The sequence below is a fragment of the Pteropus medius genome, unplaced genomic scaffold (assembly GCF_902729225.1).
Source record: "Pteropus medius unplaced genomic scaffold, Ma_sr-lr_union100, whole genome shotgun sequence".
NCBI classification, from domain to species: Eukaryota; Metazoa; Chordata; class Mammalia; order Chiroptera; family Pteropodidae; genus Pteropus; species Pteropus medius.
Window position 1 is genome coordinate 9,206,942 of NW_024354875.1, and position 19,707 is coordinate 9,226,648.

The window sequence follows — 19,707 nt, forward strand, 5'->3', positions numbered from 1 at the left end:
CTATGGCTATAAGACTGACAACTTCATGCTAAGGATGGCAGAGAAGAAAGATATAGGAATCCTGATGCCATTCTTGAGCTGCCATATAAATTCTGAATTTTCCAATTTTGCAAATTTTTATATGAGAAAAAATAAGCCCCTATTTGGTTAAGCTACTGTTTCTATTTCATGTGGTCAAATGCAATCCTAACCAATAAGGAGGCATATAAAAGTAGAAGAAAGAACCCAGCTTTTGTAGAGGACACCAAATTGCCTGAGTCTGGCACTATATGGTGGTGGGTACGCACACAGTTTTATGCCTCATACTTCTACTGTGAGAGCTTACACTGTTCTCAGTGGTGGTTGTACCTGGGACACACCTACCTACGTAACTGTATAGTGGATATGGTTCAGCTATGACAGGAGTTGGCAAACTACTGCCTACTGGCCACATCCAGCCTGTGGCCTATTTTTGTACAGATTGTAAGCTGACATTTTTCTTTTTTTCCATTTCAAAGCATTTAAAAAAAAAAAAAACAAGAATAATATTCAACTTAGATCGTATGGGTTCATGAAATCTAAAATATTTATCATCTAGTTCTTTATAGAAAAAGTTTGTTACTTCCTACAGAAGGACAGGACAGTACAGTCATTGTGCAAATTATCACAACTATCCAGGTTGCAAACATTACCCTCTTATAAGGCCATTTTATTCTTCTTTGTTTGCCAATAAGTCATCATATCCAAAACAGTTGTAATTGAAGGACTCTATCAAATGACTTTCTGGTGTGGGGCTAGTATAGGGCAATAGGGAAGAAGAAGAAATAGCAGGGCTAACACTTTTCTGACTTAAAAGTTAGAATCATCTCAGAAGCTAAGCAGAGTCAGGCTGGTTAGTATTTGGATGGGAGACCACCTAGGAATACCAGGTGCTGTAAGCATTAAAAAAAAGTTAGAATCAGTTTTAAATATATTAACATCAGTTTCCCAGAAAATATACATAATCAGCTGGAGCTGATTGTTGGAAAGGAAGTATCATTAACCATTCAACAGAAAATCCTAAAAGGAATTAAATTTTGAACACCTCGACATAAAAGCACCTTTCAAGAAGACTTCCCAGATTTCATTCCACAAATAAACATTTCTACTCTTTATTTTAATTCTCATCACACCTGATGTGAAATTAACAATTGGATTGAAAGCATCGAGTAGAAGGATGGAGATTTCCGTAATTTTCTATTCTCATTGCCTAATAGGACCTAAAGATCTTTCTCCATTTAGACACTTGAAAAATTACTTCAAATAATCTGAAGAAATAAAGATTTTTATTTTTAATATATGGCTAAAGAATAATTTCTCATATCCAATGGTAAGGATATAAATTGTTAAATTTCTCCAATTTCATATTTTAGAAAACTCATTCTAATGTGCAATCAACTTTATGATGAATCAACCACACAACAGTGTGGTTTTTGTTTGTTTGTTTGTTTGTTTTTCTCATATTGCTGTTAGTGAAATCTAATTCCCTCCTCATGGATATTTGAGCATTCCCCCAGAGCCTGGGCCTGAACAAGCATAGAAGAGGAGGAAATATGTGCTCATTAATCTCTCAGATCCCCAAATATCTCAATTTCATTTACTTCCCAAGATGTCTTGTTTTATTGTGAGCTTGTTTATTGTCTAAAGCACTTTAGTCATCAACATTTCACAAGAAAAGCTTTTCCTCTTCCTTGACAGTATTCATTTTTTTCCTATTAAAACTTTGTTATCATTGCAGAGCTTTCACTATGTTATGATAAATCCCATGCTATATTGGTCTCCTTATCATTTTAAAAGCTAAGTGGATTTAGGAAAAATAAGTGTATTGCTTCAGCTGTTTTCATCTAATATTTTGTTGATACAACATACTTTGTCTTCAAATCAAAAATGATAACATACTTTTGTTCATACAATGAGCACAAAAGTACCCTTCTTAAGAATCAATCTTCAAGGTTTTTGATTTCTAGTATTTATCTTTCACATTGAATGCGTATATTCATATAAATATAAAATTATGCAACTGTTTTATGTAGCTCAGTGATGACAACATATGTGTGTCATAAAACAATACATTACAAAGCGCTATGATTAGGAAAAATGGTGATTGTGAACATCTGGATTGAGAAATTTAAATTTGAAAATTCTGGTATTTTTCATAAAGCTTTTTTTTTCTTCACTTGTTCAGATTTCAATTGGTATTGTCTGAAACAACTTATCTGAAACAAGCTAATTAAATGCAGATCCAAATATGTTGTCCAGATTAAATACCCAGGTAAAAAGATAGTTATTTCTCTGTCTTTGTTATATGGCTACATTGATATAAGAATAATTTTAGTGTTTCCTTTAAGAATATTCAGAAATCTTGATGTTCGTGGATAGAAAAAGAATGGGAAAAATGAAGAAATATTTTTAAATCTAATTCATCAAATTTTATTTGAGAGGAAAACAAGTATGTACTTAAAAACTGCCCAAAATATCTTGAGTATATTTTATATAAAATGGATTTCATTTTAAAAACTAAGTAAATAGAAAATCTATTTCTATTTTTAATTAACCCACATGTAATTTCTAATTTGACGCCTCAGTCTGCAAAAGCCCCTAATTCTGTGAATTGAAGGAATAAACCCAAGGTGGTATCTCTACCTTTTGGGCAGGGTAGATATTCAAAGTATTTAACCCATTTCCTGTTTGCCCAGGAATACTTGCTGGCAGCGCCTGAGGCTTCAGTGTTTACCCTGAGATAACCCTCAGATTACAGTCTTAACTTTACTCCCAAAGTTTTTCAGGAAATATCTTGTTTTCATTGTTATTTTTGGATCACTCTAGTATATCAATAATCTTTGGAAACACATGACATCATTCTATTTACAGCATTCTGTTTTTAGTAGTGGTATATCCATTTGCAAAATACAGTAATTCTTGATCGCCGAAATTGTCAAATCCTAGAAAATGTAGCATTCCTATCCATGATGTTAAATGAATGCTAGCAATGAGCTGCACTTTTTTTTTTTTTTTTTTTTTTTTTTACTAAATGGGAAAGGGTTTACAACACTGTGGTAGAGACACTGACCATTCAGAGCAGATGTGCAGCCAGTCAGGGTGGATGCTAGCTTGCAAACACAGGTCTAGTCTACTGATCTGGCCCTGCTGGGTAACAGCCATGTTCCTAGAGACTTGGAGCGGGCATGGGAGGAGTAGTAGAATATTTGTCATCCACCCAATCTGGCATTTACTGTGAAGTCTTTCCTCTCTGGGCTTTAGTTTTGACCATCCATGTCCTCATTCCTCCTCTACACCACAAACCCTCTCCGGTCTACTAAACTCCCTCTTGTGTGCATAGGGAACATCATCATGTTGCCTAGATAGTCTATGCAACCGTTTCTTCTCAGTTGCTTTTGCATTGTGCCAAGTACACAGTTCCGTGGCATTTCTCCTCCAATCTGGCTTTCCTGCATATGGACTCCATAAATCTATCTTATGTCTCTGTCGTTTTTCTCTTCAAAAATTTGATGGGAGTGGGAGGATCAGGACAGAAATGCACCATTATCAAAATTCAAAAATGTAACCTTTTATTCTGATTATGCCATGACAATCTTTTCAGTTAACAAAGAGAGAACTTCTAGATGACACTTAAATAGGGGAGGGTTAAAGCTTAAAAGGAGGTCAGTCCCACTACTTATATATTTAAAATGTAATCCTGCTATTTATATATATGTAATATATATATATATATATATATTATGGCAAGAACATTTATTATTGTCTTCTCATGTTACTATATCATCTGTACCTATAGACATAATATTGAGATTTTTTTTTCTTTTTAAAATAACTTAATAAAGATACAATTCACATACCATATAATTCACCCATTTTATATGTAAAATTCAATATTTTAAAATATATAACAAAGTTCTGCAATCATCACTGCAATTTAATTTCAGAACATTTTAATCACACCAAAAAAGACCTCATACTCATCAGCAGTCATTCTTCATTACCTTTCACTCCACCACTCACCTACTTTCTATCTCTCTAGATTTGCCTATTTGAGAATTTTCATAAGAGTGAAATAAAATATGTGGTCTTTTGTGACTGGCTTTTTTTCTTTAGCTTAATGTTTTTAAAGATTATTCAGGTAGCATGTCTGACTACTTCATTATCACTAAATAATAATCCTCTTAATGTATTTACCACATTTTTTATCCATTAGTTTTTTTCTATTAATCTATTTTTTTTCTCCTTATCGTGCCTAGAACTTTTTCTATGCTATAGAGAGGCTAGTAAAGGTTTCAGAATAGAAGTGGTGAAATTGATAAAACTCACAAATGTAATAAACTACTACAACCTCTTCCAAGGAAGAAGTGGTCTGTCTAAAGCAAAGAGAAGCAATTCATGCAAATATTCAAGCACCCATCGATTGAGAAACTTTAAAAATACTAGCAAACTTAAAGAAAATGAATGAAAATCATCTATGGTTTCTAATGGCAAGGTTTTGATCAAAACTCAATGGAACCAATAATTGTTATCTTTAATATCAAACAATAGGATGATAGATTTTTTTGTTTCATTTTGACCTCACAGAACTACATAGTTGCTCTCAGGATGATATTAATAAGCTGGCATACATTGTTGCAAGGAGAGCACAGACAAATACTAGAAGCACTAGAAATGTCAATATTAATTTAAAATTTAGAGCACTCTTCGTATACCTTATGATAGCTGTTATTTTATAAAAAGTATTTTGGATTTAGTGTGATTCTGTTATTGTTTATAATTTTATTTTAGTGGCATTTTTCATGTGGGCAAAGATCTCAGTGGACTCCAAGATAGATACATTGGTAGGATTACAGTTAGGATCCATATGTATCAAGAGCTTCTGAATCTGATATTATAAAGGCAAAGATTATCACTACATGTATGGACAAATATAGTTTCTATCTTTTAGTTTCAAAAGAAGACATGATCAATAATTTGTGTAGTGTCCTAAGATATTAATAAAAATAATAGGAGAGCTAAAACTTGGTTACTTTACTATTCTTCATATGTGAGATAAATTATTGGAGAGGGTCTTATTCTCATTTAGTACTGTTTTAAAGCATTTTTTTCCCTACAAGTCATCTTTTTTTCTAGTAATAACACATCGCTTTGAAATAATTAACCTTAAATTTTCTTCCTTTCATAAGGTAATTCACACTATGTAATTCACAATACAAAACATAACTATTCTTTCCTTCACATAGTCATTTTACAGGAAACATACAAAAGGCTTCAAGTTTTTTAGGCTATTTGGAAAACTAAAAGAACTAATTATAACAGTAGTCATCCGTGGAAACAACTGACATTTAGTTTCATGTGTAAGATAAATCTGAATGGCATGAAAACCTTTCTACTCACAGGTGTCTAAAGACTCGTCTGAATCATCAGGGCAGTCAGGGTCCCCATCACACAGCCAGCTCTGGGAGACACAAGTCACATGATCGTGGCAAAGAAATTCACCAGGATCACACAACTGCTGATCTGAAAATGAAAATGTTTCAAAATAAAATATGAATGATCTGAACATGAACACAAGAGCAGTACAAAGATGAAATGTGAGAAAGCAATATATAAAAAGTATATGGATGTGACCCACATTTTTTCTTTAGCAGGAAAGCTAAACCAATTATTTTTCTTAATTTTAGCCACTTAGCTCAAATACACAATTTTGATAGACTTGACCTTGTTGTGTGGTCAAACACAATCTGTTCTGGAAATAAATAGGAATTCTGTTTGTGTTCATGACTAGAGACTTTGTCGTACTGGATGATGCATATAGATATCTCAGCAAGTGAGTTTTATAGATGTTGATCCAAAACAGAAGTTCTTGAGCATAGTTTTCATTCCTCCTCTGCTCCAAAAGAAAAATAAAATCTGTAATAAAAGTTAAATATTGTATTCAAACTCCACCTCTGAGTATTCTGTTCTTAACTTTCTATCCTGATACTGAAGCTTTATGTCTCTACATCCTTTAGATACCCAATATCACAATATTTTCTTATATTTTCTACAACTACCTAGGTGACAGCTTCTGCTACTGTACAGCAAACATAATAGTAAACTTCTATAAAACATTGCTCTAAATTGGAGTTCTACAGTTGGTTGTTTCCAAAAAGTCCATTATTTTCCTCTATTTTTTTAGAATACTTAGGGTGTATAGCCTTTCCTCAAGTCCTAGTAAACTCAACAGATGTTGGTTCTTTACAATAAACTCACTCATACCTGTAAATCCATTCAACACAATATTTTGTTTTTATATTTTAACTGGAAAAGGAATATTTCTTACAATTAATGACCTTTGAATGTGAAGGAGTGTTAGGAATACCTTAGCTGTTTGATATCGCTTACACTTTTGTTATGTACAGGAATAATTCAAAATTTAAAAAATTCATCAGTAAATGAGTATTTCAGTATGTATCAAAACAAATTCTAAGTGATAGGAAAGCATTAGAACACAGCTTAATTGGTATTTTTATCCTAGCAATTACAAAATGATGGTGTGTATTTCATGCAATGGTTTGATAAAATATGGTATATCTTTCTTTTCTCTTCCTCAACCTCTTCCCTCTGACCCCAACATAACTTTCAATAAATATACATTACAAACACATATTATTAATCTATAGATATGGGTATATAATTAATATTTTCCACTTTCAAACTATAGGGGTTTCCTGAAAACTTATATTATTTTATCTTATCCTATTATATTTTTCAATAAATTCACCATCAATACATACTCATTACCACCGCTATCATAATTGTCATTTTTTACATTAAACAATTAAGTTCTTGAGCCTATTCTGTATTTGACTATATACTTGGTGCTATAGAATAAAAATATAGAATAAAAAATGAAGTCTTTGTCTTCAAGGATCCAGCAGACTACTCATGCTAACAGATCTATGAAAAAAAAAGTATTTTTTATACAAAAAGTTGCCAAATAAATGATCAATAAAATATTAAAAGGAGAGACCAGAAATAGAGACAGATGGAGACAAATTCAAGGAACAGTTTAGGGATGTAAGCATAACTTTAAAGATGGATAGGATATGAATAGAGAGGAAATATAGAACATTCCAGACAAAGGGTAGAATAAACAAATTTGCTAAGGTGGTAATTATTAAAATGCATTTAAGACAAATAAAATTTTTCTACAAAAATTGAAATGACATTAAAGTTATAAGACCTGGGTTTTCTCCATTAAACATTGTGTCATACCTACAAGTATGTTCCAATGTTAAAGAAGGGGAACTTAAATTTTGCTTTTTAGATAGTCTTATAAATTTTGTAGTTAATGTAGGAAAAAACACAAGATAAAATTCAAATTATCCTGCTTATAGATAAACAGGCCATGTAATTTATCATTAAACTGGTGGAGTCTAAGAATAAAGAAAGACAGTAATAATTATACTGGGGAAGCAGGTATAAATCAAGTCTGTTCCAGAAAAATTCAGAATGAATGTTCATTGTTCCTATAGCTATTCTGCATTTGATCTAAGATCACAGGATGCTAGGTTTTCTCTTTCTTCATTCCTCCCAAACTATAATAAATTGCTATGAGAAAAGGGGAAAAGAGATGGTGCCTTGCTAAATGCCACTGTATATTACCTGACTCAATAAATAATACGTACTTATTGAAAGTACAAAGAAATAAAAAAGATCATAAAGAACAATTTATGGTGTTGGAAAATAGCATCTCAAAAACATAGGTCAGGGTCAGTATGAAGGACCTTGATTACTATGGGAAGCATTTTGTAGATAATTTGAAGCCATGCAAAAGTACTTAAGAAAGGATTTTTATGAAGAAATATGCTACAAAGACATCTGTTAGATTATTGTAATTGTCTAGGGAAAAGCTCAAGATAATTGGACTAAAGTAGTGGGGACTAAAATGGATATTCTGCTCCAAATAATATATGTAAGAGAAATTGGTAAGTAAATGGTTGAAAGGCTCCAAATATGTCTCCAAGTAAATAGCCTCAGAAATCGATAGATGGTGTCTCAAAACCAAGATAGGACATACATATAGGACAAAAAAACCTGATATTTTGTGTATATGTGTGTGTGTGTAAATGTGCATATGAGCCTGGTCAAATGAGCAGAAGAATAATGATTGTAGGAATAATAGAATAATTAATATTTTTATAATACTTTTTAGCACAAAAAAGAATTTGTACATTGATTTCTTTATTCAGCAAATATTACTGAGTTACTACTATGTTCTAGGCACTGGGGATACAAGAGTGAAAAACTAAAGCTGAAGTCCCTGCCATCATTGAGGTTATATAATAGTAGAGGATAGAAACAAAAACAAAATAAATGAGTTAATCGTATAGTATATTAGAAGATAAACCCTATGGAGAAAAGTAAAACAAAAGTGAGAATTAAGGGTTGCAGTCTGAGAGGGGGATGGAGGCACAATTTCAAATAAGGTGATCAGAATTCTCAATTTCAAATAAGGTGATCAGAATTCTCTGTAGAATTTCTATAGCTTTTATTCAATGTCACATCTCTGTGACATTCATTTGAATAAATGGTCATGTGCTAAGAACTTGAGGCAAGAGGCTGCCCAGCAAATTAAGGAACACTAAAGAGGGCAGAGTGGCTGGAGAAAAAGTGAAAATAGGAAAAATTGAGGTCAGGGACTCAGGAAATATGGGGTTAAGAGTAGCAGATGAAGGCTTTGAGTTTTACTAAAAGCCAAGATGGGAAACCGCTGGAAAGTTCTGAGTAGAGAGACACATATAATTAACTTGTATAAAGTATCATTCTGTCTGCTGTGTTGAGAACAGATCACAGTAAAGTAAATGTGGAAGCAGGGGCATCAATTAGGATGTTATTGCATGTTATTAAATGAGAGGAGATGGTTGTGTGGATAAATGTGTTGGTGAAATGAAGTTTTAAGACAGCATTTGATGAGGAAACTAAGATCAAATATCTTGCTCATCATTTAATTACATGTCAGAGTCTTGAATTCATATTTCTGGCCCAAAACATATGACTTTTCAACTGTTTTTGGAATATACTGAGTGCAAAGTGCTTGGGAGACATTCAATAATAAATGTGCATTAGGCAGTGATACATTTAAGTCTGAAATTCAGAACAATCAAAACTGGAAGCACAAAACAGAACTGGAGCTGTGAGACAGAGACATGAGAATAGATGTATATGAAATTAAAGTGAGGTGGGGGAGGAGGAAGAGAGAAAAAGAAACACAGAAGAAAAGGTAGGTCAGGCGAGGAGGCAGAGGAGACAGAAAGTTTAGCCAGAATTACAAGAAGAGAAGAGTAATAGGAAAGGAGATATATCAAAACCATGTGAAATTTCAAGAATTGAATTGAGGAAGGGGGTCACTAGTGACCAAATTTAAGTATAGACGTACAGGCTAAGGAAAAGGTGCCACTGAAGGAAAAGAGACTGAAGGCCCAAGAAGGATATGAAAGTGGAGAACTTTCCTAAGAAAAATTCATGGGGCTAGAAGAATCTAAACAATTCTAGAAACACTTTCCCCAAGGAGAGAAGGATAGAAAAATAAAATAAATTATTAGCTGCTAGGGAAGAACGTTAAGGTATTCTTACTCTGTTGTGTTTTCTCAAAGAACTGAAAAAGCATGACTTCTGAAATTTGAGAAAGTAGAATTGGAAAAAGTGGCAAAGGTTTAGATAGAATAACTGCTGTGGGGAATTAGAAAAAGAATCAACCAGGAATTTGTGAAAGAATTTTTTTCTAGAAGCAATGAGGATCCAGCTAAGGTTGAAAACTGTGTATTTGACGGTTGAGTGTTTTGTTCATTTTGTTTTATATTAATGTCAAAATGTTCACCTACATTAAGCCATAGATACAGAATTATCTCTTAGGAAAATCCAAGAAGAAAATCCTTTTGGAAAATATGCATACCACCATTCTCAACAGGTATTCATATATAGAGAGATGTAGACACTAATCCATCATGATTTAAAAATAGCTTTTTTTTTCCCCCCAAGAGTAAGACAGACTAAAGGGAATTTACCTAATGAGCCTACGTTATCAGTTTGCTAGGCAAGCGCCAATCTTTAAAGACAATTTGCATTGTCACAATTTTGAGGAGAGTTTTATAATATCATTCCTCTAAGAAATAGTCATTAAGAATAGCTTCCTACAACCCTCTTATTTGTTTTCAACCAGCTACAACATTTCAATGTCAGTTTGTAAAAGCATTGATTATAGGATTCAAATAAATGCATTTCCAGTATTTCAAAGTGATTATTTTAAAATATATTCAGTAGATTGAGTTCCTTGAATCAGAAGCTAAATATGTTGTATGTATGTGTATTTTTTATTTATCCCATTTTATGCTTCATGCTACACTTCTGAGATAATCAAACTAATCTCATTTTAAATGTCTTTCTATTGTGTGAACATAATATTATACACTGTAATTAAAACAAGAAGCTTATAAGAATGTGCAGGCAGTTTTGCTTACATCCCTATGGAAGAGGATCAAAGCTAGTACCCTATCTCTTTGTAATAATAGACTCTCACCATCAAAAGACATGAAAAGATTAGGACAACCGTAGCCTATAGACTTGACTGAGTTCTATTCATCTTAGCTTGAGAAAAGCTTAGTATGATAATCCTTCCACACTTACAGAAAAACATCTAATTACTAATTTTAATAAAATTTTATAATAATATTTTTGGAAGTTGGATACAGATAGTCTTAGCTGAAAGATGTAATACACATGAATTACCACAAACTAACTTACATTTTCTAATTTTAATATCATGATGAACTATTAATTGTGGTCTTTTCAAAAAAACTATCAGAATCAAATACTAAAATTGATATCTATCGATAGGAGTCTATTGAATAACTATGTATCCTCCAGTCCTTGAGTATTTTACCGTAATTAATTTATAATAATGTTATGTCATTTCCCTTAGAAGTCGACTTGCTATTTAAATAGTAATCAGACTGTTAGTTTACCAACAAATTGTCTGCCTACCAAATGCATCACAGGACACTGCAGGGGCATTTAGAGGAAATATAATTGATAAACTCTGGTAACTGATGACAAATTAAAGGTAAAGGAAGGACAGTTCCCATTTAGCAGCTAAATTCCTATGAGGTACAATACTGATCCTGGCTAAAGTAGGGAACAAGGCACAACCACTCATGCAAGCTAAGTATTATGGAAATGCTGCAACTTAGAGTTTCAGAACTTAATCAACATCAAATATATTTACTAATCATATTTATATCTCATGGTTAATTTAGGTTTGTTAATGAAAACATACCATTAGTAATTGCCAGAAGAGAAATATCATTATATTTCCTTTATTCTCATTTAATAGGCAATGAATTCATTACCAGGAGAACAAAATTCTTGTAGAGACCTACAGAATGAATTACTAATTCATCTTCAAATTTTGATAAAGCTCATGTAAAATTAAAGGAAGAATGTTAGTTATCAAGTATCAGGAAGAATCTTACTTTTTCTTCACCTACTCCAACAAAATGTTCAAATATAGATGAAGAATAAATTCCTCAGAATTTCATTTCAATTTTTTTCTCATAATATGGTTAAAGGAGTTCTTCTCCAATGTCTTTTTCTACTATCCTCTCACCATTTGACATACACTTTTACCATCATCAGTTTGACATACATTTTTAGTACTGCTCTATTCTTTTTCCTTAAATATATCATTTTATGTGTCTTTACCTTTTATTCATTTGCTTGGAATGCCCTTTCTCATATAAGAAAATTCTAGCCCCTCCCTAAATTCCAATGACATTTTATCTCCTTTATTGAAACTTCCCCAAGAAATGTTTTCTTCTTCCAAAGTTGGTTCCATAATACGCAAAGTACTAATAAGCTCCTATTGTATTTTACTCTATGCATTATAGCTACTGAGTGATGGGATCCTGGAAGGCAAAGGATTCTGTCCTGGACTTCATATTTCCCCCCAATAAGGTGATTTCAATGGAATTAAAAAAATCAAATTTTCTGAAAAATAGTTATACATTATTTTTGGAAAGAGATGGGGAAAAGAAAAACTAAAGCAATACTAGTGTTTTGTGCTTTATTATCAAAATGATAAATAGCTGTGTTTAGTTAATCACCAAAATAAAACTAAGTTACCCCATGGTTAAAATAAAATACTCTGAATAGTAAAGATGATACCATATAAAATTAAAGCACCATGAAAACTAAAAATCAAACTTGAGATTCAATATTGTCCTCTAGAGTCTCTTAAAGATTATACTGAAAATTATACTTTTATAATAACTGATTATAAACAGTAACTTAGCCAAATATGTTAATAATAGGTTTTAAAAAAAATAATTCCTTTAGGAATATTATCATTGTAAGTGTAAAATAAAATAAACTTACCATTTTAAGTTCATGTTTAATAGACATATGTTTGTACATATATTTGGTTTATGCACATTTGGGGAGATTGGTACGGGAGAAAGTAGGTCAAAATGGTCAAATCTGGCAATTTTATTTTACTTCATATATTCCTCATAAAATGCATGGTTGATTGAAAAATAAACCTTATTATACACATAGGATTCTAATTCATGTTATCATTTATCTGTGTTAAATTTATCCTTTTTTATAAATCTACCCAGAGTTGAATTAGAGAGGCAATTTCAATGGCAACATGATTTTTAGTTTGTCATGTCATTCCCTTTGTCATGCTGATTCTTTATTGATAATTTAGCAGACAGATGTGCTCACACACTCACAAAATATGTACACGTGTTCTTGTATTTTAAAATTAGTATACAGCTCTGCTTACAGTTCTGCTATCTCTGAAGCTAAGACCAATAAAGACTGTTCAAATGCTTGAGTAGGAGAGCTGTTGCATTCTGAATAATAACTATCTCTAAAGTGCCCACACCCTAGTTCCCAGAACCTGTGTATATGTACATAGCAAAAAAGATGTGATTATTTTAAGAATCTTGACATGGGAAGACTAGCCTGGATTATTTAAGTGAGCCCAAAGCAATTACAAGGGCTCTTATAAAAGGGAAGTAAAAGAGGAGAGAAGGTGTGACCCCAGAAGCAGAAGCTGGTGTGATCTGAGGAAGGGGTCAAGAACCAAGGAATGTGGGCAGTGTCTCTAAGCTGGAAACGGCAAGGAAATGGATTCTCCTTGAGAACCTCCAAAAGAACTGAGTCCTGGCTTTTGACCTCTAGAATGGTAAGATAATAAACTTGTATTGCTTTAAGCCACTAAATTTCTGGTAATTTATTACAACGGCAATAGGAAACTAATACCAGATCCAGTTTTATCTCACAACCCAGACATCACTTACGTAAGTCTGATTAAATGAACAGGAAACAAGCAAGCTGCCAGCTATTTTACCATTAATTTAAAGTTCTTTTTCTCCTAAGTTGGTTCCTGTTAGTTTCAACATTATCTACTTAAATAAAACATTTTTATTCTCTTTAATGTCAAATGACAGATTTTATGAAAAACACCATAAATGCTCAAATAAATGACATCCCTGACTGGAATATATATGAATTGGGAGAAGTGTGTGTATGTGTGTGTGTGTGTATTCCCAAAAGATGAGAAAATGCAAAAATGTGGTATTTTTCTATTTGAGAAAATTGTAATTAATTATATAGTTTTATGCTTTCTATTGGCTACCAAATTTGTAATCATTCATTCTATGCCTTATTAAGCACCAAATGTTTTTAGCACTGCAAATGGCAATTCATACTTACAGAAACATCTTACATAAAAGCAAGACAAAAATTAAAATTTAAAGAGGTATATTATCCCCATGAAGTTTTATTCATTTATCTTTTCTATCATAATGAACAAATGAAAATTATCTCTGTAAACATTGCAAATCCAATTTGACATTTATTTTTCAAAGAAAAGTTAGTTGTTTTTTTGGTTTTGTGTGTGTGTGTGTGTGTGTGTGTGTGTGTGATCATTTAAATGTTGGTAGGCTCCTGGTTTTTTTCAGGCAGCAACATAGAAAATTACAAAGCACTCAGCATAGACCTTTTCTAAAAAAAAAGAAAAACCTTAAACTACCAGAGTTGAAACGCTTTCCTTTATTTAGCAAGAGACAAAAGATACATTTTTCAGTGAAATAAAACAGGTACATATAATATAGTTGATTCAAGATTTTATTATCATTGGACTAATGCTTTGCCGTTCTGTGTTCTTTTCTGAAATTTCAATACAAATGCTTTACTTCCTTTTTACCTGCCCTTTCTCAAAAGCCTGCTGAAATGAATCTGTAGAGTTACTTCATGTACTACCTTGTTAAGAAAGAAGAACAATTTGACAGGTCTCCTTCATAAATGTAAAAGAATAAGCCTAAATTATTGACATTTGCTTGCAAGTTCTATTCTCTAAATTCTGTATGATCCTCATTCAATCTCCCCTTGGGGACCAAAATTCACATCTTTTTCCCCATCTCTAGGCTTAGTGAGTTATGAAGCAGATGGTTAGGCTTTAGCTCTTTTAGGGATGATGCAATGCCTCCTATTCGTTATGCTGTGTTTTAACCATTAAGACTACAATTTTAGTTATCTCAAGTTCCTATTTTGATTGTAAAATGTGTTTTTAACCATATTTTTTCCTATTTTAAAAGACTCTAAACTTATTCATTCAATTAATACTCATTTACTGTGAACCAAATTAAGCACTGAGGCTTTATTCATGGAGACAGCAGGATTTCTACCTGCAAGTTGCTGAAGGATAGACAAAAATATAAATATTTATAATAATGTAAAGTAGGTGCTAATACAGATGTATCTGGAGTGTTGGTAGAGCCTGTGCTGTGAACAGCTGGGGTTAGGGATCAAGATGGGGAGAGAGAATGCAGAAGATACTTTTAGTTGTCTACCCAACAGCTATTTTTACCATTTTTGGGAAATCCCACTTCCTACTACAGAGGCAAGGAAGTCCATATGCTTGTTTTCCCAGTCTCTCTTGTAGCTAGGGCATGGACCCCAACGCTGACTAACGACAACTGAGATTTAGAGTCTGCTAGGACTCTCCTGAGAAACATTTTCTTTCTACAAAAAAAATGCAGAAACTCTCCTGCATTGTTTTAGGTTGTTGAAATCTGGAGCATCAACAGACATTTTAAGACCATGAGGATAAATAAGCCTGAGGATGAAGGCCAACACAGTGAGGAGGGCCAAGTGGAAAGACGCTCAGCACCTAGGTTTTCGATGATATTGTTGGGCTACCCTAGGGTGTTCCTGCATCACATCCCACTAATCTCTATACTTTTTGTTACATTATGCAATATGTTAATATCCTTATTACTTAGCCACAGTACGTTAGGTAATATTACTACTAATCAGAACTAACAGAGGAGACTGGAAGCAACATAGACATTTATCCTTTGTGGTATCATCAAGAACTTTCCTCTATAGTATTCTCCATAACCAAAGGCATGGAGCAAATGAAATTTCTAAACTCTTCTATTTTATTTCCATGATCAAACAAATATTTAAACATCTGAGAGTCCACTAGGGATTAAAAAAAAAATATGATGAAATAGTGGTTTTCATAGAATGGTTACCCTTTGTAGATATATATCTAAATCTTAAGTTATCATATGAGAAGGCTATCTTTATTACTTAACATGATAGAGGACAAACTTCCTAGCTAGGCAGACTCTTAGTATTTGGGTAATTGTGAAATATGAATAAAATTTCAAAGTGTTTCCTAAACATAACTGTAAGCAACAGATAACTGAGTGCTTCTCTAGAGAAGGTACATGTCATGAAAATTTAAATTAATGATTATGAAGGTCATTATTACACTATCAAAAGAAAAGATCTAACATGACATTTTAATTTTAATAAAAAATTAGAAAAGGTAGTCATGGGGGACTAAAGATATATAAATTAAGCCCTATAATGTTTTCAGAAAGAGATATAATGCCCATCTTTTTTTCACATTATACCAACACTTATTCTTTTTTTAACAATTAAGAAATTATTGTGAGAAAGTATACTTTAATCTAACAAAATATGTATTGTCATGCTACCAGACTATGTATTAGAGTGTTATTATTTTCTGTAGTTCAAGTTTTGGTGTTATTTTAATTGTATAAGTTATATTTAATTAAAACAAAAGAAATGGAGTACAATCAAGAAGGAATTAAAAGCAAATCCGAAGTTCACCACTTGTAGAAAATAACTATTTCATTTTTAAGCATTCCTATAGACTTTTCTATGTAGCAAAAATACATATAAATTGTTTTTTAAAGTATTCAGTATATTGCTCTATACATTGACTTATTTTTTTACTCAAAAGTATTTTGTGCTAAACCATTTTTGGTAAATTTAATTTTATATAATAAATTTAACAAGGACATGATAGACCATTATACAAATTTTTCATATTTTTCTAAAGTTTTAAAAATTAGGAATTACCTTGAAGTCCAGAATTACATTGTAGTTAAATTAAAAGTGTCAGTAAACAGCTCTGTGGGTAATCTTTGGTCACTTGTCTTGCTTTAAAAAATTACTTAATGATGTATTAGTGACTTATACACTTGAAAACTATATAATTTTATTAACCAATGCTACCACAATACAGTTAATTTAAAAAAAAATAGTTAAAAATATGTTATAGTTTCTGTTTTTATGCTTTGGTTCTTAATCTTGTGATATTTTCTATTTTTTTTAATGTTTTTCATTTTGTATAACTGTCACATATCAACTTCAATTGCACTAATACTCCAACTATATTGTTTTTTAAAATTTTAAGTTGTGATTTTTTATTTGTATACAGTATTTAAAAAATTACTTAATGAATGAAAGTGAGACTTCACAGAGAAAGACTGAATTTTAGAACTTTTGATTTACTTAGACAAATTGCCCTCCAAATACAATGTCAAAATTGACACCCCAATTTTATTTTTATCCCATAGCCTAATCTATGTTTGTTATTATTTTTTTAATCTGTCAGTCCAAGAGATTATACAATTTAAAATATTTGTATTTCTTTCGAAGTCAAACTTTTTTTCATATCATTGACCATTTTCATGACCATATTGATTTTAAGAAATTTAATGAAGAGACAATTTGGAAAATTGCCATAAGGCCTAAACTTACTGGTGCCTGCCATATAAATGATCTTTTGTTTTTGAGAAAATTTTGCTTTTAAATTAGTTTTGGCTTTGTTTTTCAGGTGTATTTTTAGTTGAAGTATAACTGACATACAGCATTATATGTATAACATAATGATTTGACATTCATACATATTATAAAATGTTCATTTGTATTTATTATGAAATGTATAATACATACTCCCAGTACAAAGTTACAAGTGTTTTTTTTTCCTTGTGATGAGAATTTTTAAGATTTACTTTCTTAGCAACTTCCAAGTTTGCAACACAACATTACTGACTATAGTCATCTTATTCTACATTAAGTTTTTACATCCTATCTGTTTTATAACTGAAAGCTTGTGTCCCTTGATCTCTTTCACCCATTTTGCTGCTCCCTCCCAAACTACTTTGCCTCTGGCATCCACAAATCTGTATTCTTAAAATGCAGTATCCTTTCTGGAAAGATAGCTCCAGACCTGCCATGACGGAGAAGGGACTACTTTGTGCCATTCCTTAGAGTTCTTTTGTTGAGTAATTCTCCTCATTTGCCCTTTTGATATGTATGAGTGGTCACTTTTAAGGAAAAGACTTATCTCTGTACATCCCAGTGAAAATTCCAATAAGATTTTCAAAAAAAAGTTTAAATATAAATTTTCTAGTGGGCAACATGCTCTGTCCCATAAAATGTTTTTTTTGTTTATTGTTTGTTTGTTTGATTTTGTTTTATTTTTAGAGAAGGAGAATAACTCAAAATACTTTCTCTCTTTTGGGGAAGCTCAGCCCCAGTTCTGGCTGTTCAGCCTCAAACATAAGGCAGTTGCAAAGCCCTAGGTAGGTAATACATTTATCATCATTTGCTTACAGTTACACAGGAGAAATGCTACCTGGGGAATCCAAGAGCATTGATGATTGAAGATAAACTCCTTCAACAGAGGATGGAACATTATATAGCCAATATTCAAATATTGTTTAGGCATCAACTTTGATAGGAAATCAAAGTAGTGTTTCTTTCATTTGATGCCTTGAAATTTCTACCGCAACAAAATGAATGTAAAGTATAATCTAATTCAGAGAAAGGAAGCATAGCAAATTTAGGCATATCCTGAAGCTAGAATTAATTTAATATTCATACAATTTTCTTTAAAAATACACACACACTCACACACACGTAGACATATACTTTGTAAGGACTGGTTAAAAATACATTAGAGATACATTAATGTATAATCATGATATATATCTTTATGTATCTTTAAAAATATATTACACAAGTACACATATATTTATATATGCAAGAGTGACATCAAAGTTTTCCATCTTCTAGTTAGTGAGAAAGATTTCTATTTTCTTTTTTAATTATACATAGTTCAGTTTGCCGAAAAATCTAGCAAATATAATTTTTATATTTGTAGGATCTGAATCCTCAGTCTACTGTTTCATATGTTTATATTTATTTTCACTCAGAGTTTGCTAAATAATGAAAATCATTCCTAAAATAATTTCTTATCACAAATAACTAATTTATTTTCATTAAAATCAGCCAAATCTGGAGATTACTTGTGAATTGGATTTGCTTCTCTTTGTTTGAAGAGAGTATAAATATATTTTAAAAGCCCTTTGACATGGACTGAACTAGAGGTTATTATGCTGAGTGAAATAAGTGAGACAGAGAAAGATAAACATTATATGATTTCACTTAGAACAAACTAAACAAAAAAAAGACTCACAAATATAGAGGACTATCTAGTGATGGCCAGAGGGGAGGGGTTTGAGGGAGCTAAGAGAAAAGGGTGAAGGGTTAAAGAAGTACAGATCAGTAGCTGATGGATGGTCACAAGAATGGGGAGTACAGCAGTTAGCATTAATGAAATGGCTAGATGTAGAGCCAGAGGAGAGAAAAAGCAATAAGGGGGAATTATTTTATAAACTGTATGAATGTCTAACCAATGTAATGTATACTTGAAACTAATAATAAATAAATAAATAAATAGATAAATAAATAAATGAATAAATAAATAAATAAATGTATAAAAGCCCTTTGGCTTCTTGTCAAAGGTCAATCTAGATGAATAACAAAAATCTGTGTTCTATGGAAGAAAGGGCAGCAAGCACTTTCAAGAACATGGGTATGTTCATGAAACAAAATCTCAGTGTGTGATACACATGTATATGTATATATATAATCTTTTGAGAAATTATTAGCAGTTTATTTGGAAAGTAAAAGTAAAACCAAACATGAGAAAAAAGCAAATTTTGAGAATTCTATGTATTAATTGATATTATCTGTAAGTACTGATTTTTACGTGATTACAGTGGACATCTTCCACTATGAACAAATAATCTTTTTGAAGTAGTTTAAATGTTTAAACTATTCTAAAATATGTTTTTAAAAACAAATTAGGCATAAGAACCAGTTAACATTTAGATAATAAAGAACTAAGAAAAATATGCAAGTTCTTGCCATTTTATATTTCTGTTAAATTTTTGAACTTCCCAAACTGTGTTCTAATTCAAAGAAGACAAAGTAAATTTGATTCTTGCAATTTAAAAAAGATATATT

At 31.7% G+C, this 19,707-nt stretch overlaps 1 protein-coding gene across 1 annotated transcript in view; it reads right to left on the reverse strand.

The window, feature by feature from the left end:
- Positions 1 to 19,707, reverse strand: part of LRP1B (LDL receptor related protein 1B) — a 1,647,539-nt gene that overhangs the window by 1,356,642 nt on the left and 271,190 nt on the right. The window contains exon 2 of the mRNA XM_039855262.1: positions 5,416 to 5,538. Within this exon, the coding sequence (XP_039711196.1) occupies positions 5,416 to 5,538 (123 nt within the window). The remainder of the gene's footprint in view (positions 1 to 5,415; positions 5,539 to 19,707) is intronic.